We start from the raw sequence: 23,268 nt of genomic DNA, 5'->3' as shown, positions 1-23,268 counted from the left end.
CCATATTCTCATGCTTATTAATATGTGTGCAAAAAAAAAAAAAGAAATCTTAAACTATCTCCCAGATGCGCATTCTTTATTCATTTTTATTTTCATATCCTTACTTGGTTTTCCTTTTTTTTTTTTTTAAGGAAAAACAAAAGTACAAAGTAAGAAATGATACCCTGAAAGCTAACTTGGCCACCTACTTTTTCCAACTCAGAATTTCTGAAATAAGAATGCTGTATTCTTCATATTCCAGTAAACAGGTGGTCATTTGGAATTTGTCAGCGATCTTATTTGATAATCACTAACTTAAGACTCTTTGGCTTCACAACTGTGACAAAGCAAGAAAAACAAGAAATGTAGATCATGATCTGAATAGTTACACAGACTTATGTATCTGTTGTTTTATTTGGTGAAAGTTACTGCTGGGTAGACTCTACTAGACTGTATCATAACTTATTTATGCCTCAGTTAGATCATGGCAAATAGGTCTTGTATTATTTATCTCAGAAACTTCTAGGATAAGAACATCATGCTAAGGCTAAGTCCTTATCCTTCCATACCCTATCTTTTTTTTTTTTTTTTTGGGGGGGGGGCTGCAAAGTGGAATGATGGACAAGGGAAAGAGGAAAACTTTAAAATAATCTAAATATTGTATGTATATTAGAAATGACCAGAAAGCAAAATTATTTGTAATGCTTTTCAGCTCCTCAAAAGCATTTTGCTCCCTAACAAATCAGTATAGATTTGTGAAAAGGCTAAGTTGTTAGCTTTTGAAAGGTAATATAGCATGCCATAAATTCATAATGATGTTTAATACTATAAAAGTTGCTTAAACTCTGTGCAAAACAGAAGCTTGACTGAGATTATCAGCTGTAAAGGTCCAACTGCTTTTGTTCTCTAAAATCTTCATCTGTCTCTATTCAGGAAAAACTGAGAAACTCTTCAGTGATTTTGATAATTGTAGACCTCTAATTGGAATGATTCTTAGTTTTTAGAGTTTTTTAATCTTTTCTTAGATCTCCATGTAATCAGTTTAAAGGCCTACTTACTTAGCATAAGAATTGGTTAAAAAAAAAAAAAAAAAAAAAAGAACCCCGTAAAGAGGGTCTAAGTTTAAAATCTATGATATTCCAATTAACTAGAAAGTTGTGAATTCCAAACCAGTCATCCTTCTATTGTTCCCCACTCTGCCAGTTATTTATTGTATATCAGTATTTTAGTATTTCTCCTGACACAAAAAAGACAAAATTATATTCGTTTACATGGTTTATTGTTGTAAACATTAAAATTGTCTTTCTCAAAGAAAGAATTTATCAAGAAAAAAAATTCAGCGTCTCTAACTGTCATACACCATAGAAAAAAAGGCAGTGACTTGTATCATGTGCCATACTGGAAATATACAAAGAAAAATACTACAGGATATGGCAATATTAAAAATCTTACTTAAACATAAAATAATATATTAACTGACAATTTTAGACATAAAAAAACAAAAAAATTCAAAGTGCTCAGTAATTTCCAGGGAGTTATGTATATTATAAGCACTCTGGAAACAGTCAAAAGCTGCTGCATGCAAGTTTTGTTTAGCTTTAGACAACAAAATAATCAAGATATAAACTTTCTTTTATCAACATCAACAGTACATACAACACTTACAAACGAGGAATGTTGGACGGTGTTACAAACACTATGTGTCCCTTTGTCAGGATTTTCAGTTTTGTAATACTTGTGCCCACCTATTTTACAATTGAGAAAATGTTTAAGCTCAGATAACTACCAATCTTTATAAAATCTAACAGACTACATAGTGTCTGAAATACTATTTATATAATATAGACATTACTGAAATAGCAAGTGCCTATAACATTTTCGACCTAGAATCAACATGCTGTCCCTTTTTGTGTAACTTATTCCTTTTTTTGCAAACACATTTATCTTTTAGAATTTTTTTAATATTTATTCATAAATAGGCACAAAATAATTTAAAAAGCCAAACTGCATTGGATAAATTTACAAGCCTTTGCCTTCTTTAATTCATGCCACCCACGCAACATTAAGTTTTACTATATATTACAGCTTTCTTTTACAGCAGAAAACTTTGTCTTTAAAAGGGCGATACTTTGTGGGTCACCTTAATACTTTTGTATGTGTATTCAATGTCTTAGCTGCAGCACCCGACGTGACTAGACATTTTTCATCTTACAATAGGAGTCCTTCTGAGCAATAAATTCTTTTTTAAAGCCGATAATAAAAAGTTTATACCACTGTATTGTGTGTAGTCCATATTCTAAATCCAGGATGCCCCAGAGCCAAAATGCCCTTTTCACGTTCTGCCTGCAGGTTAGGAAATAGCAACAGTTTTGTTTTGGGTGGGGGGAGATGTGGAAGTAGGAGATTTTGGGATGGGTTAGGAAGTTGGGAAGAGGAGGGAAATGGAGCAGAGGCACCCAGAGGTGCTTTTGTGCACGGTGGGAATTCCCACCCTCAGACAGTTCACGTTCCTTTCAAGTTCATTTGAAATAAGCTGGATAACGTCTTAAAAAGGTAATGTGTCCAGGAAAAGTTTGTCGATTATTGCTGGAGGTGGTACCAAGTCTTCCAGTTTCAGGTAGAAAATGCGCTGTAGTCCCTGGGTACACAGGGTGCGAAGTTCTGGGAGCTTCCCCAATAGTTTGGACAAATAGTTGGGGCGGTTCAAACCCCCATTATTGAAAGTCACGTGGTCTTTGAGACAATTTACAATCTTGCTCTGCAGTTCTTCCACTCTCTTGGGTTCCTTGAGTCCGTGTCTCTCTGGAGGGTAGATGGGGAGAGGAAATGGAGAAAGAAAGAAGGAAAGAAGGAAAGAAAGACAGAAGGAAAGAAGGAAAGGAAGGAAGGAAGGAAGGAAGGAAGGAAGGAAGGAAGGAAGGAAGAAAGAAAGAAAGAAAGAAAGAAAGAAAGAAAGAAAGAAAGAAAGAAAGAAAGAAAGAAAGAAAGAAAGAAAGAAAGAAAGAAAGAAGAAAGAAAGAAAGAAAGAAAGAAAGAAAGAAAGAAAGAAAGAAAAGAAAGAAAGAAAGAGAAAGAAAGAAAGAAAGAAAGAAAGAAAGAAAGAAAGAAAGAAAAGAAAGAAAGAAAGAAAGAAAGAAAAAAGGAAGAAAGGAAGAAGAAAGAAAGAAAGAAAGAAAGAAAGAAAGAAAGAAAGAAAGAAAGAAAGAAAGAAAGAAAGAAAGAAAGAAAGAAAGAAAGAAAGAAAGAAAGAAAGAAAGAAAGAAAGGAAGGAAGGAAGGAAGGAAGGAAGGAAGGAAGGAAGAAAGAAAAGAAAGAAAGAAAGAAAGAAAGAAAGAAAGAAAGAAAGAAAGAAAGAAAGAAAGAAAGAAAGAAAGAAAGAAAGAGAAAAAGAAAAAATGAAGTTAGCAATTTGACAAGATAAAACCCCGGTAAAAGGGAAAAACCAGTAAAGGCACCCAAAGCAGGACTGATGATGGGAAAGTGCTAAGAGGACTGACCTGTAACCATCGCCAGGGCAGCAATGCACGAGAAGGCAGAAATGTCAATGTTCATATTCTGCAAGTTGGAGGAGAATTCAACAATGGAATCAATCCATTCCCCAAAGCCACGAACGCATTGCAACCTGTGCAAGACCACCCCATTGCAAAAGATGAGTTTACCCTCCACTGGGTTGGACCTGCAATTAATACCAAAGAGAGAGAAAAGGAAAAAAAAAAAAAAAAAAAGAAAGAAAGAAAGAAAAGAAAAGAAAAGAAAAGCTAAACAACTAATTACTTGAAGAGCAATAAATGGGGGATTAAAAAGGCACCTAATTATAGAGGAGTTAATAAAATGTAGATCAGTGGACCTTGAAAGGGTTTGATTTCATAACAATCAAGAACGCCCCCTACCCCATCTCCATCCCATTCTTCTTCTTTTTTTAATCTTTAATTCTTTCTTCATTTGCTTCTCCCTGGTTCTTTTCTACAATAAATTCCCATTCCTATCCTTTTGCTTTCTTCTTTCATCATTCTTCCCTATTTTTTCTTTCCCTGTTTTCTTCTCTTTTCTTTCTACCTTCTTTTCTTCATCCCTTTTCTGTCTTGCCTTTCTTCCCTTCCTTCCTCATTACCTGTATGCTAATCGCAGGACAAACAGTTCCAAGAAAGCAGATTCGAAAAGTAGATCTTGGTCTGGTTTAGGAAGATCAGTGAAGCCTGGGATCTTTTCTGCCCATCCTCTGATGATCTCCATGGAGCCGGTCAAGAGATCATAGAACTGCTGAATATGCTGAGTGTCATCTCCACTCATCTGATAGTCAGGGTTAGCCTGGAACTGGAATTTCATTTTAAAAAGCACTTAATGAGGTTCTCTAAAATATATAACCCGTGAAATTGCTAACCCCGTTTCTAGTAGGGGAGCCAGGTTTTTATAACAATTAAACCTCTCTCTGACCAGTAAGGAAATTAGATGTTCCAGGGCAATTAATTCAATTAGGGATGGTGCTATGAGGTCGCTGCTTTAAATATGTAAATTGCCATTTCTATACAGACTAAATACAGTGCCATCCAGCATGTTGACTCTTATCTCCACAAAACAATTGACACGTTGGTATTCATGCCAATCCGGGAGTTAGTCTTAAGAACAGTCACCATTTGCAGATTTTTTAATAATTAAAAGAAAAATTCAGAAGCCTATATGTTTCACCATATACTTCTGCCAATTACAATATGTATATGTCTCACAGCAGGAATAAAATAGATGATTCTGGCTACTTATACCTACTCCACCCCCCTTTACTCCTCTTTTCCTTTCCCTCCTCCCTCCAACCCCGTGCTCTTCATGATCCTTTTAGTATTTCACAACCGATGTTGGGATTATTTTTTATGGTCATCCACATCGCATTTGGAATGGTAATGGAAGCAGACCCAAATTTAACATAACTTAGCTAAAAAAAATATTAGGCAAAGTGTATTAGGGATGGGAGGGAAGATAATATTTTACACAATTGAGGCTTTTTACAAACTTTTGGAAAAAGAATGTTTCAGTCCAGTACTGCAAATTAGAGCAAGATTGTGTGTGTGTGTGTGTGTGTGTGTGTGTGTGTGTGTGTGTGTGTGTGTGTGTGTGTGTGTGTATTGGAAAGCATCCTTCTTTACTAGGAGAAGGATGTGAAAAGATTCGGTCAGAATTATTTCTTCTTTGTGAATCCTTATCTCTATCTTGCTGTCTTCCTTGGTTTCTGATGTAGTCTTTGACTTAGCCTGTACATATATTTCTGCTTTTCCAACTTCTTTCCTATATATATTTGCAGCTGTTTTTCTTCTCTGTGGGGATGGGGTGTGTGTGAACAGCCCTACCAGTCTTTATATTAATATTATCTCCAGCTTACCCTGGAATAGTCCAGGCTGGTCATAGCCGGGTTGGAGTCGACATGGGCTCTCACCAGGGCACTGATCAGACTCACCGGGGGAGAGGGGGGAGAGGGCTCCTGGGGACTCTTCGGTTTCGACGGTAAACGACCTCTCCGACCTTTTAAACTGTCTGTACGAACCACTGAAAAGGAAAAGGACCTTCAAATTCTCTAACTTCCCTCCCACCACTGCTCAGTCCCCACACAGCATCGCCCCATCACCTCCACCTCTACCCATCCCCAAGAGAGGCAAATTCAAGAGGGGAATCGGGCATCAAGCTTAGGCACCCAGAACTTCTAAAGCATTTACAAGGGGAAAACATAAAAATATTGGTTCATTTTATTTTTTCCTTCAAAAAGGGTCATAATGGTTATATCAAGGGAAATTCTGACGGTTCCCTGAGAAAGATCAGCAGTCTGGTTAGGTTACAAAGCCCTTTTGGGGTTATAAGGCTTGTGGGGAGGTGGAAGTTAAGTGGAAGGGAAGGGACTTGGGAAAGAGAATGAGAAAAATAGAGGTAGAAGGAGATGGCCCTTCAGAGAGGAGAGGCAGGAAAACACATTCTGAGTCCTACCTTCTTTAACCATCCCAACAGCAAGGCACTTTTGAAATCGGCAATACTGACAGCGATTTCGGCGCCGCTTATCAACCGGGCAGTTTTTGTTAGCTAAACAAACGTATTTCGCATTTTTCTGGACCGTGCGCTGCAAATAGAGGAGAAAGAGAGAGAGAGAGAGAGAGAGAGAGAGAGAGAGAGAGAGAGAGAGAGAGAGAGAGAGAGAGAGAGAGAGAGATTGAGATTATAGACCAAGAACTAATTTCATTTTTTAAAAATCCAGCAGCTCAAAGAATCAGAAAAGCATCTCTGAACTCTGAACTGTTGGGACATTCTCCCTCCCCCTTTCCCCCCTTTCTTTTCTTTTCTTTCTTTCCTTTTTTTTTTTTTTCCCAGGGCATTTAACAGAAGAAAATTGATAGCGTTAACATTTGAGCTAACCTTGCAGCTCCTTGCTGTGTTTTATATGCCAAGAGAAGGAGAAGGAGACGCTCAGTAAATACAAATCCGTGGGCATTCATATTATTTACATTCCTTAGAGACCTTCTCTATTTAAAATGATAAGATTATTCAATCAGGATGGTGAAATAAAGAGATCACTTAATTTTACCACAGGGAATTCTGTTCCACTTGGTTAGCTTAGACACGGTTCTCTGTCCTAACCAATTTCAATCTGAAGGGGGAAGGCAGCCCCTAGCACATGCAAATGTCCCTCTTGCAACTTCTTTCTGCCCAAGGAACTGTAAGTCACTTCAGGATCAGGGCCTGGTTTTGCTAGCAACCTTAGCTCTCTTTCCTTGAGTAATGCCCCTGCTAGTTCAGCTTCTGAAAAGCAACTCTTCATCACCCCACCCCGAACCCCAGCACCCCAAGGAAATTCTTGTGGTGTTCGGGGGGCAGTTTCCTATCTAGGGAAGCCGTTGGAGGAGAGGAGGCTGATTTTCCGATCTTCCTTCACACAGCAAAGCTAAAAGACAAGTTTTAACCAAACTCTTTGGGGAGCCTATCCATCCCAACTCACCTTAAAAAAACCTTTGCAACCCTCGCAAGTGCGCACGCCGTAGTGCTGGCAGGCTGCATTGTCCCCACACACAGCGCACAGTCCTTCGTTGGACGGTGATCCCCGGGAAGGAGGAGAGGGCACCTGTGTGTCTAGCAGCTGCGAGGCATGGCCGATCTGCAACCCCGGGAAACCCATGGCCGCTTGCTTGCGGATGGGATTGGGCACAGCGAAGGTCTGCCCGTCCACCACGTGGTGGGTCCCCGCCGGCTCGGGGTTCATGGGCACGTGGAGAGGCCCGTCAAAGCGCATCTGGCAGCTGGACACTGGGGTGCCAGGGGGAGATTGCTTAAAGGAGAAGAGAGAAAGGCGAGACACCGGCGTTTTCCTCTGCTCGATCATATGGGTGGTGGCCACGTAGTTCTGGTGAAAGTTATGAAGGGAGCCTGGGTCATCCCACATGGGGCTGTGCTGCACCTGGAAGCCCGGAGTAGAGGGAGTCGGAGGCGAAGAGGGCTTGTAATAAACGGAGCCTGAATGCGGCATCATCTCCTCGGACTGTGGGGGCAGGTGGTTGTGTTGCTGGTAGCTGTGCATCTGAATGTCTTCCACTTTAATAGAGGACTGCTGTCCGGAGAGGGGCATTTGATACAAGCAAGGTGGCTTGACGTCGTAGCCTGTGCTGTAGTTGTCCATAAAGGTACTGAAGCTGGGGAGAGAAGTGGTGGCAGTGATTTCAGTGTTGGTGAGGTCCATGCTAAACTTGACAAACTCTGGAGTTAAGAAATCGGAGCTGTATTCTCCCGAAGAGTGGTAACTGTAGCTCTGGGAAGCTGGGCTGGCTCCTTGAGGCGATGACCCATACTGAGCCTGAACACAGGGCATGGCTGGAAATGAAACAGGGTGATATACACTCAGCCTGGTCAAGTGAACACTTTCTCTCCTGCTTTTGTACCTTTTGCACACCTGGATCAACCACAGGGAGGTTCCGTATTAAATAAGCTGTACTCAGCACTGAAATTTAGGAGAGGAAAACAAGAATAAAAGGGGAAAAGACAATCGATGTTGTAGGCGCTGACCTTCAAAAAAGAGAAGGGAAGAAGAATATCTAAAAGAAGAAATACAGACAGGTAGGATGGAAAGGATCAAGAAACGCCCTTATTTCCATTGTGTCTCCTTTTCAATTCCATCCATCCACCCAATAACCACTTATTTAATATGTGTTCAGGTTGCTTGTTCTGGAGCAACCTGAGGAAATTGGGATCTGCCAGGTGACAAGTTATTCTGAAAGCAACATTTGGGTAATAGCACTGGCTTGCTGACTGCAATGACTGCTTTTTGGGGATTGAGGGATCTTGAAATGTTAGAAAGAAAAGAATGTGAAAATTGAAAATCAATCAAATTCACTAACCTTCAGCGGAGTTACAGGCGTTTTGGAGGAAATTAAAGGTGGACAGTGTCGTAATTCAGTGGAGGACAAAGTTTCCAAGATATTAAAAAATAAGTGAGTAGTCCAGTATGTCCAGCCTGCTCCCTGAAATACAGATGTGATATGTTCAGGTTACTGTGGAGGGATTTATTGGACACAAGCAACTACACCAATCTGTATACATAGTATGTCCTTTAGATAAATAAAACATACCACATATAAATGTGAAAGAGATATAATTAAAATCAAAGAAAAATTTTCCTCTATAACAATCTGGCATATTGTTACACCAAGGTTGTGTGGGGGGGTGTTTCCTTTTATAAAGAAGAAAAAACTTATGGAAAATTATCATTTAACACTTATAATGTCATGAATTGACACCATCACCATCACCCCTTGTTCTAGATAAAGAGAATGGGCTGTCTCTATCACAATTTTATTTAAACACTGTATAAAAGGAAATCAGAGTTTTGTAAAAAGCCACCTTGCAACCCTCAAGTGAGATGTTTTCAATAGGCAAGTTTAAATGTAATAATAAGTTAACCAAAGGAAAAAAATATAAATATATAAAAAACTATTCTAACCTCCTAGTCTCCACCTCATCTTCAAAGTTACAAAGTATGCTACAGGCCTACATTGTGGGAATGCAATTGGAAAGGGGCTAACCCCTCTATATTGAAAAATGACTAATGTTCTATTTTGAAGATACAGGATACTTCCTTTTCACATTTCTAAGAAACTTCTTGTGCCTATTTTGACATGTACATTTAAGTGAGGAAAACCTATTTTTACAGAAAGAATGCAGGCAAAGAGCAAAACAGTAAAGACAGTCGATTCATTTGGATTTACTTAAACATATGGCAAGATGACCCTATACTTCTACCAGCTTGAGTTACTTCCCTCTTTAATAAAACAAGACATAACAGTCCTGGTAACTTTCAGATCTTCCCATTTTTAGGGCATCTGAGAATACAAGTATGTCATTGGAAAGAAGAAGAAAAAAAAAAAAAAAAGCTAGATGTACATTCCTGTTCACTTCTAGCTATCTTGCTTCTGACTTCATATTTTGCAACCAGAAGGCCAAGAGCATAAATTGGGGGGGGGGGGGGGGAATTACTTCCTCCAAAGCCAGGTTTGTAAATTCACTCAGAATTTGTAATCTATCTCTTCTTCCATTATTCTCTTCCACTCCCTTTTATCCTTCTATTTTCCCTCCCCTATCTCTCACTCATGTATCACATATGTTAGAACACAGAAATTTAGGGAAATTAAATGAGGATACTGTAACAACAGCACCCATACTGAAACAGCAGTCTTCTAAGCACCAGCACGTTTGCTAACCATGGTGATACAGTTCCCAAGCAACACATAAACTGAAGTTTTCCTCCTGTCACTTTTCCTTAAGCGTTCAAACCTTACTATACATATTACACAACCTTTGGGTCCAAACGATCAATTCACATCTGCTCTAAGGAAAAATGATTTGGACGAAGACTGAGCAGAAATTTCAAAGTCGAAATTGGGAAGACAGCAGCTCCTAGAAGTAAAAAGTATTCCTTCCGCATTTCCCAATTAGCAGACTAAGAAGCCGCTAGCGAGAATGTACTGTCCCTAGTACCAATCATGTAGTTAGGAGAAACGCCTTCTGGAGCAATTCAAAAACTTCCCTTTCATCACCCTTCCGGACCCCCTTTCCCTTCTTCACTCCTTTTTCCAGAACACGCATTTTACAGATCTCATGCTGTAGGAGGAGGGGGGAGAGAGAGGGAGAGAGGGAGAGAGAGGGAGAGAGGGAGAGAGGAAAAGAGAGAGAGAGAGAGAGAGAGAGAGAGAGAGAGAGAGAGAGAGAGAGAGAGAGAGAGAGAGAGAGAGAGAGAGAGAGAGAGAGAGAGAGAGACTTACTTAATGCTTCTCCACGTCTCTTTTCATTCATTCAACTGTCTTGAAGTGCAGTTTCCTTTGGGAGGTGGGGTGGCGGGGGGGGGGGGGGAATAGGGGAGGGGGTGGGTTAGATCGGTGAAGGGGGGGAAAAAAAACAAACCACGATCGGTCCAGAGAAGTTGCTAGTTACAAGCGCTGCTGGGGAAGTGCAGTACTCTTGTAGCAGAGTGAGAGCAGCCGGACAGACTGGCCCTTCCCTCCAATGTGCCTTTGTTTATGTGGGCTCCGTATTCCTCAGCCAACATGCACCTAGTCTCCAAGCGTCAGCACACGTCAGTGCAGGCCGCCCAATCCCAGCTCCTTTGGGCTGTTTCTCCCCATACAGTTGGCCAGCTCTCGCTTTGGTAAATTTCCGACCTGACGTCACAAGCAGGGCAGATTTTAAGGTGGGAACCGTTCTGGGTTCACCTTGTTAGCCTAGTTGGGCTTTTTTTTTTTTTTTCCTTTCCATTTCTTCCTTTTTTTTCTTTTTCTTTCCGAAATAGGTGAAACCTACCTACCCTTTCTCCTAAAATCAGTAAAGCTCACTTCGCCCCGCCTTTTCCAAAACTCTCCAATTTTGGCAGTCCAGATGTGTAAGAGTACCAAGAAAAGAGAAGATGGGATGGGGTGAGGGTGAAGTTAAGAAAGGGAGTGAAAGGATGGCTGAGAGGAGTTGTAACCCGTACCTGTAGGAGCACATTATTTATTGGGTGATATCTACTTTCATTGTTCTAACGTGTCCCCCCCCCCCCTTTGTGTCCCCCTCCGCACACTCCACACTTCTACTCTCATCCCCAGGCTCTTAACTGTGCACAGAAGCCTATTACACTAGGCTGCTAAGTCGGGGTTTCCCTTTCTCGGTGTTTTCCTTTCCCCTCCCATATTTTTCACTTGGGAGAATAAAAAAGTCGTTTATTTTGTGTGATGCCCTCTTTCCTCATGCCCACGTGCAGGGGAGAGGACGTAGTGACTCTGGTATGGAAAGGGGGTTGGGACGAGGGAAACAGGATGGGGAATGGACCAAATCTGCTTTTATAAAACATAATCTATTTGAGAAATATAGCTCACCCTCTTCTGACAATGTAGGAGAGTTTCACTCAACAGGTGTGCTTTCCCCAAAGAAAGGTGATTTCCACCTCAGGTAAATTCTTTTCAACTTCAGAACTGTATTCTCCCCGAGTATTTTTTTAAAACTATATTTCTCGACAACATAGAACCTCAACACTGTATTACTCCTTAACTGGGTAGTATGGAAAATGACACCCCTTTCTCAAAAAAGAAAAGAAAAGAAAAGAAATGGAGTAAGAAAAGAAAAAAGGAGTGACGCTATTTTCCTTAGAAAATCTTGGTGTAATCGACATGAATTCAGAAAATATTCAAGCCTCTGTGTGTCAGGTTCGGTGGGCTACCAGAAAGCTGTCACCGTCTGAGCTCTGCTTTGCATGCTAATCAGTGACTGAGGCTAAGGACAGAGACAGCACCTTGCATTAGGGAGGGAGCAAAGCACACAGAATGCTTTCTAGTAAAGGAAATGCTGGTGTTTCCAAGAGAAGAAACGCACAGCGGTTCGAGTCCCAAAGACCAAAGAGGCTTACATGTTGAAGTCCATTTGTCCCAGAATGGAAAGGGACACCCTAGCCTAAGCCATTTAGCACGGGATCTGAATCCGTTAGGACTAAAATTTTGGAGTATCTATAATCTCTGTTCACTCTTCCTCCTGAACTACGGCCTTTAGCTCCCATTCTTTTCTCAAGCAGCAAGATTTCGGGCTTCCTAGTGACCCGTTTGTACCTTCCACATTTCTATGTGTTACTGATATTTTCGTTATTTAAAAAATCACAGTCAAAATTAACCCAGTGTCGCGGTCCCTCAGCCCTAAACTGCACCTCAGCCTTCAGCTTTTCACCTTCCCCTCCCCGCCTTCTCCAGGGCCGTGAGCTTCCAGTCCCAAGCACCGTGTGCTGCCTGGGAAAGCCGCTGGCGCTGCTACTCTGACACTCAGGGGGAACCTATGTGACCACCTTAAGCTTTCCCAGATGCGGCGGCGGCGGCTGCTGCCGCTGCCACCGCTGCACCTCGGTGCCCTAGCTGGCGCGAGAAAAAATAAGGCGGGGAGGAATGAGGGAGACCAAGGGAAAGCAGAAGCCGCTGTAGTGAGGGGGAGGGGGAAAGGGGTAGAACAGGGAAGAATAGCTCATTAGCATGAGCTCAGCAGCGTCAGCCACCCCGTGGGCTGAAGAGATTCAAAGCTAACGAAAGGGAAAAAGTGAGAGTTTGGAAGGGAGGGAGAGCGGGAGGGGGGAAGGGGTGGCCATGACGCAGGGGCGCAGTCATTGACGCACCGAGCCGGGTGCGGCCAAAAATAGCAGCCGCTGCACAGCCTGCGGCGTGCTCCCCAGCTCCCTTTCCCCTGGTGCAAGGGGGCAGGGCGGGGTGAGGAGGGGAACTCTCATTGATCCCGGCTGTGGGCAGGGTTAGCACCAGCTATTTTAAGGCCGTCGGAAACTCTAGCGCAGCATCGGAGACTTGGTGGCAAATTATTATTTTTTTTTCATCTAGCCCTAGGAAAGCGAGGACTGGGAGTATTTTAAGGTTGCAGACACACACCACTCAGACACGCATATCCAACCGGACAGCTTAGTTTCCTTCCATTTACCATTGCAAAACACACTCCGGGATGACTTAAGAACCTGAGAGATAGATAGCCTCCTCTACTCCGAGTTATCTTCGGTTAGGGAAGTGAATTTCATAGTCTGAAAGTTGCACGAAGTCCCTTATGTCACTGTCCAATCCTGTTTTTGACTTCTTGATGACTGAGCCTTTGGTCGAATTAAGCAAATTTTCACAGTATTCTTTATGATGATGATTTTTAAAAGGAGATAGGAAGCAATTTTCTTCTATTCCTAACTGAGTTGTAGTAGGATTTTCCTGTAGGTCGAGATACTCATTAAGAACACAATCTAGCTGGAGTAAAGTTAACAAAAGTTTATTAAATAAATCCATTACAGGTCAGGTTGGTTGGCCTGACAATACTTGTAGGGACTCTATATTGTTCACACAGGCCAGTAAGAGCTGGAGCTGGAGATGAAAGCCAACAAACTTAAATCTCTTCCCCAGTACAAAAGAGTATTGAACTGATAAAAGTCCAATTAGAACAATCTCTGTAATAAACTGATCCTGTCAGTAGGGGGCCTGATGCCACAAACTTTTTTTTTTAAGCTTTAAAAGCTACAAAAAATTTAAGATTTATACCGGCCCAAATATACATTTGTGCTGCTCAAAAACTGAAATTCATAAACAAGTAGATTATGAGTCCTTCTCTATTTTTATAGAGAAACCAGAGTCTGATACACCTGGAATTGGATTTACAATTCATTTCCTCATCCTGCTCATGTTTAGTTCACTGAGTATTTGGTAAATGCTAACTGGTAATAAACTCATTTTATCACCAAGCAGTTCAGATTGGCATATAGTTTGGAAAAATGAAAGCATGTTTTAAAATCCTATGATTACATGTTTAAATAAATTACAGTTTAGAAGAGGATTCCTGTGGGTGTATTTGCTGGTACATAGAATGCTTTTGTGTGTAGAGGTTTAATTACACATATATAATGGAGTCAAAATGCAGGATTGAACAACCTTTTAGAAAATGTTAAAATGATGCTTTAGGCTAAATGGAACTGAACTTCTGAATTTAAATGACTGCAGCCCTACATGACTGTTGAATACTAACATCACAAAGTATTGTGACTCAATTAAAAATGACAATTTTAAGATTTTGAGTCCAGCATCAGACTTACCTTTAAAATGACATGTGAAAATGAGAAATTCATCAAAACATTTTCAATATCTATCTACTAAGTCAAAAAATTTTGGAATAAGATAAATGAAAATGTATTGTCTAGATACTTGAGCCAACTAGAGACTTCTTTTGAAATTAAGTGAAAAAACATTACAAAATTACCATAACCTTTTCAAGAATACTTTTCAGAAAAATATAGGAAGATGTCTTTCCTGCATTATCCTATATATTCTTGACCACATGTTAAAACAGGACATATGCCATGTAAATAAAAATTATAAAATTTTATTTTTAAAAAGGAAAGAGTTGCTTTAAATTATATATACACTTACAGATAATATATATATATATATATATATACACATATACATTTAGAAAATGAATTTAATGCAGATCTTTATTCTTGAAAGCAAACCTGAATTAAATCCTAAAAGATTTTCTTTTTCAGTTATGCTAAAGTCATCTTTGGGGATTTCTATAAGATCCCCAAATATAAAGAGGAACTACTACACTAAACACCTTAGCAAAACAGACAGGGTGGGGGAATTGAAAAATGCAACTGTTCTGTCCCATGAATGAATGAAATAAATGTAAAACATGTTCCCCAATTGTCAATTTCAAACATATGTATTCTAAAGTGGATATTGACTAGGTACAAATAGCTACTCCAGAGTAAACTTTATTTTGGAAGCAAAGCAAAATGAACTTTCAAACTTTGAACAGATTTGTGGGGGTGGGGAGGGAGGTATGTCATTTCAAATGAAGACAAGATATTATACAGTTGTATGTTTTGTTCCTTTCCTATACAAATCAGCTGCTTAGATGACTTTTATTTATATTTTTAAAGTCTAACACACCTCCTAGCCCATGTCTACATAAATTTATCTTTTAAAAGAAAGCTTTCTTATTTTGATTTGGAACACACATATATGTAAATTCAGAGAGAATCTGTGCTGAGGAAAGTAATATCCATTTTAAAAAATTATAAAATAGAAATGTAATGAAAAAAAAATCTTTTAATCCCATTTAAAAATGCTGTCTGCTAAAATAAATTATGTCTGTTGAGTCAAACATACATATATACACATAGCAAGTATGGACAAAATAAAATTTAATTGAACAGTTTAACATTTTTAAATTTAGGAAATCTTTTAACCAGAAAAATAGTGACCTTCATTTCTGATTTCTTTATTAATACACAGTAAACAACTGCCTCATTAAAACAGGGCAAGATTTTTGTGTTTTGTTTTGTTTTATTTTCCTAAGCTATATAATACTTTTGGCAAATGAGCTCCTATATGCCAAAAATATTTCAGGATGACCTGGAATTCTGGAAGTTAACTAATGATGTTTACAATTCTGTCTGTACTACACAGCATTCCTACAGAAAGGTGAAATAAATACGTTTTGCAACAGTGTTTGCATGTCTAAATTTGTTTCATTTTTGATCTACTCTAACATGATAAAACAATCGCTTTTTGAGTCTCCTAATTGCCTACTGAGGAGAAAAAAATCTTCAATTTAATATAAAAACATGACAAAGTACTGTTACTAAGAAAAGGGCACATATACAGATATGAATATCTGTGACAAGGATATGTATGTATATATAGATAGATACATATATGTTTCTATATTTAGATAGATAGGTAGATAGATATATACTTCTCTTCATCATGATTCTATGATTAAGCCTACAATTTCCATGCTACAAAAGTAACTTATAGCAAAGACCCTTATAGTGATAAGTAATAAATCTAATTACCATATCCTTTGAATAGATGTAATATAAATTTCATTGCTCACTTAAAAGTTCTAAAGTTAACAGCATAAACTTGAAGTTGAGTAATTAAGTAATCCTTATATAGACACTTATTAAAGTATTTATACATATTATCTTAAATCTACATCTATCATTTTGCCAATTAAAATTAGGACTTTAATTGCAATTAAGTAATTTAATTGCCAATTGAACAGCAAAATTGCTAAGTGACTAATTTTAATGCCTATTTTAATTACCAATCATGACTGGGGAGGGAGCTAATCAAGTTACATCAAGCAGTACCAGAGTAATGATGTGGGAAAAAAAATATAGAACAAACATTCAAGGCTACATGCTTTTAAAAAGAACTCTAAATTAAATAAATGCAAACACAATCTTATAAAGATAGTGAAATACTATATTTCAATTTCTAAATACAGGAACATCAAAAGAAAGTACATGTTTAATTAAACAAGTCACTGTCAATCTTAAGTTAAAATATTTTAAAGCAAGGCAGAATTTTTATGTGATTTTTATATGGTAATCACACCAATAAGATAAACAGAAAATTGCAAATAGCAGAGCAGCTTGCTGCTTGACAGATGAAATATCTATAGATTAACAGTGGTTCTTATTCCTTAAAAAAATAAAATCAGATGCTGTAAAAAAACAATGAGGAACACACTTTTTAGCTATTCACACAATGACAGGATTTCAGGTTCAGAAAACAAAAAAAAAAAAAAAAAAAAGGAAAGATTAGTATAACTATCATTCTACTGCCAATCCCAGGGACATCTTTTCCAACCTCATGAAAATTAAAATACTTTCAAAAGAGGCTTGATATTTATGTGAATAGCATGCCACCTATTAGAGATCATAAGAGAAGCATGAATCAAATTTATGCTCCAGACAATGTGTGTATGTATATAGATAAAACATTATATATGATAAGACATATAGAAAGACAGACATCTACTAAGGTGGAACAAAAGAGGTAAGCAGCTGTGCCTGCAGTGCAATTAAAATAATGAATTACAGGGTGGGAAATCCAAGTTGTGCTAAAATTCTTTCAGATCTTCCTGGGTTCCAGATGAAGCAAACCTTCCAGATCTTTATAAAAAAAAATTTAAAGTTCAATTTTTTTTTTTAAAGCCTGCAAGTCAGCAAAAAAAAAAAGGGGGGGGGGGCAACATACAAATATCCAATATAGCTAATAAAGCTAATAAATTTATTGGCTGTCACAAATCAATGTTCAAAAAGCCCCAATTTCCAAACTGATTTTCAGAAACCAATATGAGAGTAATTGTTCTATAGGAAGGAGGTAGCTATTAGAGATAGAATGTAATTCCCTCCCAGATTAAATGACAGAGAATACTCCCTTCTTTTCCTCTGTTGGGATCAAATAGACAAATATTTTATTTAAAATAGGAATTATGATCATCATTTTTTAAAAATAAAAAGAAACTTGTCACCTAAATGTGATTAGCACTGAGTAGTGGATGTAGTATGTACAGGGGATATTATATGTGTCTATATAATATATAGTCAGTTCATCTGGATAGAAAGCTTTACAACTTCTATCAAAGACCTGAAATTATTCATGAAATTTATGCAATGTTGTATGTAACTAGAGAAAAAGCAAACAGGTTTGCAGCTGGGTTTGGGTTGTTATTTACTGATAGACCTGAATTTTGAAGTGAAGCACACAGCAGGAAGGAATCCTCTGCCTACATTTTGAATGGAATAGTACATTAATAAACACTAGGCTTAACAAAGGATTTCAATATATTTTTATGACAATAACAGCTTTAGAAGTTATATGTAACTGATTAAAGCAAAATAATTTTAACATTTGCCACTGGCCTAAAAATCAGAGAAATGGATTATTGACATATCATTGAAAAAAAGATTATTTTGTTATGCTCATTACTCAAATAAGTTAAAACAAAAATTACTGCCATCATCTTGAAAGCAAATTTTAGACCTTTAATTTCTCTTTTTTAAAAGTTGCACTGATTGTGATTTATTTCACTTTTTATTCATTTTAATTTTGCTTTCACAAGCTTCACAAGGCCTTTATATTCTAAATTTGAAAATTAATTGGAGTATAATATATTAAATTATTGGGCTATATGAAAACAGATAAAAACAACTTTAAAACTTTCCATGTTAAATATTAACTTTTCTGAAACAATCCATATGCATTTATTTTTAGAATTGTCACTTTTGGTACCATGTTTTAGAATACAAAATTTTACTTACAATTCGTCAAGTTTAAATGTTTATATAAGACAAAATTTATGAAAAAAAATTAAATTTCGGGTTTTTAACCAATGAACTCTTTTCTACCACAAACAAAAAAATACTGATACATGAAAAAGTATAAATTTTGTGTAGCTTTTTTACTATTAAACCCCTATTTTCTTCAGTTAAGGTCTGTCCTCACTGTTAAAGGAAAAGTGAGGGACAATCCTTTTAAATTATATCTTTTGAACTTAGTGGCGAATTCAACTATTATACTAGGTCTTCTGAATATTTACAAAAAATTCCAATGAGCAATTACAGAATCATTCCATTAGGGTCTGGAGAAGTGATCTCAATAAGCTGTCACTGATCCTGAAGAAAAACAAACCACCTGCATATGACATGGTTTGAAGTTACAGATATTTCACGAGGGCATATGTTTTTTAAATAGGTGTACAATCGGAATATACATATTTCAGTAGTGAATACTTTTAAGAATTTTAATTTATGCAAACATTGAAATTTTATCATGCATAATGAAGTTGTTTAAAAAAAAAAAAAAGCCAAACCACAATAAAAACAATACATAATTAGGGGATAATTTTAAAGTACCAAGAACATTTTTATTAGTGTAGTTTTATCTGAGTTCAAAAGTTATGTTGTTTCTAAGGACTCAAGGTCATTTCTTTCCCTCTGATTATGTTAAAAATCTTTCTCTGTACAATTATATCAGAGTTACTGGAAATCTAAGTTCCTGTTTATCAGTATACCTTTGTCCAGTATTTGGTGATTTCAGTGGAAGTTTCTGAGTTAACAGTTTTAGTGAAGTTTGCATCATCCCTCTGGGATTGTGAATGTGGTGCTGGAAGAGGAGTGCCCAGGACATATTTCACAGTCAGAATGATCTGACAGCTGTCAAGATCTTCAGATATAAATAGATGTTTCAATATTGTCAGTCAATTTACAGACAAAAACTAAGATCCTATAGTCCTGTTGTATTAGGTCAAGGGATATAAATCGTACCAAGCAATTCATCTTGCCACTAAGAGAATCATTACATTTCTCATAGAATATATTTGATTGATACTCTTGGAGGTGAAAGGCTAAAGGGACCATATGGCAACATGTTGCATTCCGTATGTTATCTGCCCATCCGTGCTTAAGCTGCCATTAGCAACATCTGCACCCAACGGAAATCCAGCTGTGCAGAAGACTACTGATGGAATTGTACCGGGGGTGGGAGGGAGAGAAGAGAGAGAACCCTGCATAACGCCATTAACTCTAGACATGTAGTCTGCCTACCAGGACGGATGGAAGCTTTCACAATTAGAGAAGACGAGACAAACGCTTTATTAAAGTTTAATTTTAAACTCCCAATTAGCGAAACTGCTTTACAAATCGATTGCAATTTCCTAGAAGGCACAGCAAGTCCCCTGCCTGCCTGCCATGTGTGCAGGCACCAAAAAAGCTCCCCCTCCTGCCGGCTCAACAGGATTGTTCAGAGCCGGTCTCCCATCCGGAGAGTCCCTAAAGTCCTTGCAAGCCCCTCCTCCTGCAGGGGGGCTCAGACAACCTTAACAAGGGAAGAAAATCGGTTGCATCCTCCACTTGCCGGTGGGGAGGGAGGGCGCTAAATTAGAGGAAGGGGAGGAGTGGTCCGGGAAGGGAGGGAGAAGAGGGAGGGCGGCAGCAGCAGCAGGAGAATCTGAATTAATCTTTTACTCTCGGGAGAAGATTCGATTCAGTCGGGGAAGAGAAGTTTCTTTCTCTCTGCACACTAGTGGCGGATGGCGGATTCAAACGGGGGTGGAGGGGGAGGAGAAACCAGGATAAAAGGGTAGGAAACAGGGGCAGCCCTCACCATCTACCCAGTTACTCTTCCCCACTCCTCCCTCCACTCTCCCTCCTCCCCCAAAATACATTACCTGCCAGGGCCTCCCACCCGCCCCGAAGCTTGGTCGTCTCCACCTCCTCCTCCTCCGCCGCCGCCGCCGCCGCCGCGCTCCCTCTCGCAGCCGCATCCCCAGATGTGCGCCAGATGTGCGGGTCACGCTCCCTGGTTCGCACAAAGAGGTCGCCCCCATCCGGAAAAGGAAGTAGGCCGGGATTCCCCTTCTCTTCGCTGTAAGGGGAGTGAGCGGAGGAAGGAGTGGGGAAAGTGAGGGGAAAGTGGCGGTTATTACGGAAGGGATGAAATGGGATAGGGGTCTAGAAGAGAAGAAGGGCTTATTTTGAAAATAAAGGCAAGAAAAGGCCAAGGCCGGGGTCGGAATGGGCGGGAGGCGTGCGGCCGCTCGCTTCTCGCCCGTTACTTTTGGAAGAGGGGAGGAGGTGGGAGGGGTGAGGGGGGCGCCTGCTCCTCCTACTTTCCCTCCCCGGGTCTCCGCGGGCGGCGGCGGCGGCGGCTGCACCACAGACAGAGAAGTCCCATTGTAGTTGTTGTCGTCGTCGTCGTCGTCGTCGTCGTCGCCGCCGCCCAGCGCGCAGCCCTGCAGCAACTCCGGCCTCGCCAGCCAAGAGCGTCAGCGCCCGTCAGCGGCGCGAGGCTCCGTGACGTGCGCGCCGCGGCGGCGGCGGCGGCGGCGGCGGCGGCGGAGGCGGCTATAAATAGCCAGGTCCCTGAGCGCGCCGAGTTTTTTTTTCCATTGACGCCGTGGGAGTAGAAGAAGTGGTGGAGGGGGGCGGGGAAGGTGAAAGGAAACAATAAACTTGCTACCTCGCTCCGCTCCCTCCTTTCCTCCCCTCTGCCCCAGGGCTTCCCCTCCTCTACTCCCACCCCTAAGAAAGGAACTAACCACCCCGACTTCATTCCTTTCTGGGGCCAAGCAAACACTCGTAGCTCCGCCCTCCGGGCTGCTTAAGGAGTCTGACCGGAAGGGGCCTAAAGGAGGGAGCGAGCTAGGCTGGAGAACCTTTCGTGTGTTCCCTTCGCAAACAGTTTATTTTTGCAAGGTTTCGGATGTTTCTGTCAAACTCACACCAGATTTTTTTAGAGGAGTGTTTATTAAGTTCCAGTTTAAAATATGCACACACTAAAATCCTGGACTTTTTTTTTTTTTTCCATTTAGCATATTTTAAAGTTTTTGAAGGATCTCTCAGAAGTACCATAGATAAACATTTTCACAAATTACACACACACACACACACACACATTTGTTGTTGTTGTTGTTGATGAGACAATTGGGCTTAAGTGACTTGCCCAGGGTCACACAGCCAGGAAGTGTTGTGTCCCAGGCCAAATTTGAGCTCAGGTCCTCCTGACTTCAAAGCTAGTGATCTATCCACTCCATCAACTAGCTGTCCCAATAATATATTTTTAAAGGATGCAAATTATTATAATTAACAATGTTTTAAAGCTATTTTCCCTTTTGTTTTCATTGCTTCCTATCTTAAGTTTTGGAGATAAGAGTCTTAATTGGCTAAATTATTCCAAGTCTTTTTTTCCCCCCTGAGGCTGGGGTTAAGTGATTTGCCCAGGGTCACACAGCTAGGAAGTGTTAAGTGTCTGAGGCCTGATTTGAACTCGGGTCCTCCTGAATTCAAGGCTGGTGCTCTACGCATTGCACCACCTAGCTGCCACTTAGCTGCCCCCTATTCCAAGTCATTTTTATTAGAGTCTTCTGATTATCAATATCTTGAAGTGATAATAACCTTTGCCTAATTCTGACACTATCTCCAGAAATATATAGATGTAATACAGAAAGAAATTTGGGGCCCAAAAGTTTTTGCCTTAGACAGTCACAAAAGCTAATGAATGTACTTTTTTTTTCAAGTTCATCACAGACTCTTCCCTAAATCCTAAGCATTTTTTAATTTCAATTCAATATTCAGTTCAACAAACACTTATTAGACACCTACTAATAACATTCAAATAGATTCTTTTTCTGGAGATCATATTGTTACATGAAACTATTATATTTTTGCTTGTTTTCTTCTCTTTTTTTCTGGTAGCATTCCAAGTCATAGACTTGTTGAGTATCAAGGGATTGAATTTCCAAGAAAAATGTCTTACTGATGCATTGTTGGTGGAGTTGTGAATGGATCCAGCCATTCTGGAAAGCGATTTAGAACTCTACCCTTTGGGTGCATACCCTTTGATCCAGAAGTATTATTACAGGGCTTAGATCCCAAAAAGATACTAAAAAAGAGAAAAGGTCTTGTATATGGAAAAATGTTTGTGGCAGCCCTTTTTGTAGTGGCTAGAAACTGGAGATTGAATGGATGTCCATCAATTGGAGAATGGTTGGATAAATTATGGTATATGAAGGTTATGGAATATTATTGTTCTATAAGAAATGACCAACAGGATGAATACAGAGAGATTTGGAGAGACTTACATCAACTGATGCTGAGTGAAACGAGCAGAACCAGGAGATCATTATACATTTCAACAACAATACTATATGATGATCAATTCTGATGGATGTAGCTCTCTTCATCAATGAGAGGATCCAAATCAGTTCCAAATGATCAGTGATGAACAGAACCTGCTACACCCAATAAGCAGAACACTGGGAAATGGGTGTGGACCACAACATAGCATTTGCATTCTTTCTGTTGTTGTTTGCTTACATTTTTGTTTTTCTTCCAGGTTATTTTTACTTTATTTCTAAAGGTTTTTTTTTTTTTTTTTTTTTGCAACAAGATAACTGTATAAATATGTATACATATATTGTATTTAACATATACTTTAACATGTTTAACATGTATGGGACTGCCTGCCATCATCTAGGGGAGGAGATTGGAGGGAAGGAGGGGAAAAGTTGGAACAGAAGTGTTTGCAAGGCTCATGCATATGTTTTATTAATAAAAAGCTATAATAATAATAAAAATTTTAAGTAAAAAAATGTCTTTTTCATTGCATAACTGCCAAATCTAGCTGGCATTTACTCAGTCCTCATTTTTATTTCTCTGCAGCCTCAATGGTTGGCACTGAGTAAGCCCTTAATAAATGCTCATTGAGTGTTTTGGGACTCTTATGTACCATCTTTCTTCTCTCTAACTTATCTACATTGCTAGTTCTGATGAGAAAGAGAGAGGGAAGAAGGAAGGAAAAAAGAGAGAGGGAAGAACCGAGAAAAAAATGGAGTTGTTTGCATATTATCTCCCTCATTAAATCAGGGACTTCTTGAGATAAGGGAATGTTTTTTACCTTTCTTCGTATTCCTAGTACTTAGTAG

General features: G+C 39.3%; 2 protein-coding genes across 6 annotated transcripts; both read right to left on the bottom strand.

Moving 5' to 3' along the window:
• Positions 1-2,238: 2,238 nt before the first annotated feature.
• On the bottom strand, positions 2,239-10,966 carry NR4A2 (nuclear receptor subfamily 4 group A member 2). Of its 5 annotated transcripts, none has more exons than XM_074303423.1 (8): positions 10,260-10,966; positions 8,340-8,462; positions 6,950-7,637; positions 5,947-6,076; positions 5,351-5,514; positions 4,091-4,293; positions 3,477-3,655; positions 2,239-2,781 (listed from the first exon to the last, which is right to left on the bottom strand). In XM_074303423.1, the coding sequence occupies exons 3-8, from the start codon at positions 7,622-7,624 to the stop codon at positions 2,525-2,527; spliced, it is 1,608 nt and encodes a 535-aa protein (XP_074159524.1). In that variant the 5' UTR covers positions 7,625-7,637; positions 8,340-8,462; positions 10,260-10,966; the 3' UTR covers positions 2,239-2,524. The 5 variants fall into 5 exon arrangements, 4 of the variants coding, with proteins under 4 accessions (XP_074159524.1, XP_074159522.1, XP_074159523.1 ...); XM_074303421.1 differs by having other exon boundaries at positions 3,477-3,601; positions 6,950-7,815; positions 10,260-10,957; XM_074303422.1 differs by having other exon boundaries at positions 5,426-5,514; positions 6,950-7,815; positions 10,260-10,956.
• An 8,465-nt stretch (positions 10,967-19,431) lies between these two features.
• On the bottom strand, positions 19,432-20,897 carry LOC141562231 (uncharacterized). Its single transcript, XM_074302216.1, has 3 exons — positions 20,455-20,897; positions 20,014-20,210; positions 19,432-19,661 (listed from the first exon to the last, which is right to left on the bottom strand). The coding sequence occupies exons 1-3, from the start codon at positions 20,895-20,897 to the stop codon at positions 19,501-19,503; spliced, it is 801 nt and encodes a 266-aa protein (XP_074158317.1). The 3' UTR covers positions 19,432-19,500.
• Positions 20,898-23,268: the final 2,371 nt, after the last annotated feature.

Source organism: Sminthopsis crassicaudata, chromosome 3, assembly GCF_048593235.1.
Source record: "Sminthopsis crassicaudata isolate SCR6 chromosome 3, ASM4859323v1, whole genome shotgun sequence".
NCBI classification, from domain to species: domain Eukaryota; kingdom Metazoa; phylum Chordata; class Mammalia; order Dasyuromorphia; family Dasyuridae; genus Sminthopsis; species Sminthopsis crassicaudata.
Note: the sequence above shows the minus strand (reverse complement) of the source record. Positions and strands in the feature narration are given on the sequence as shown.

Excerpts from the sequence above, each read along its gene's own strand:
- NR4A2 (XM_074303420.1), bottom strand. The coding sequence starts at position 7,813 with ATGCCCTGTGTTCAGGCTCAGTATGGGTCATCGCCTCAAGGAGCCAGC. Across the intron at positions 3,656-4,090 it reads GTCCTGCGATTAGCATACAG|GTCCAACCCAGTGGAGGGTA; the intron begins GTAATGAGGAAG and ends TATTAATTGCAG. Across the intron at positions 2,782-3,476 it reads TGCCCTGGCGATGGTTACAG|AGAGACACGGACTCAAGGAA; the intron begins GTCAGTCCTCTT and ends TCTACCCTCCAG.
- LOC141562231 (XM_074302216.1), bottom strand. The coding sequence starts at position 20,897 with ATGAAGTCGGGGTGGTTAGTTCCTTTCTTAGGGGTGGGAGTAGAGGAG. Across the intron at positions 20,211-20,454 it reads CGGAGACCCGGGGAGGGAAA|CGAAGAGAAGGGGAATCCCG; the intron begins GTAGGAGGAGCA and ends CTCCCCTTACAG. Across the intron at positions 19,662-20,013 it reads CGGGTGGGAGGCCCTGGCAG|GTTGTCTGAGCCCCCCTGCA; the intron begins GTAATGTATTTT and ends TCCCTTGTTAAG.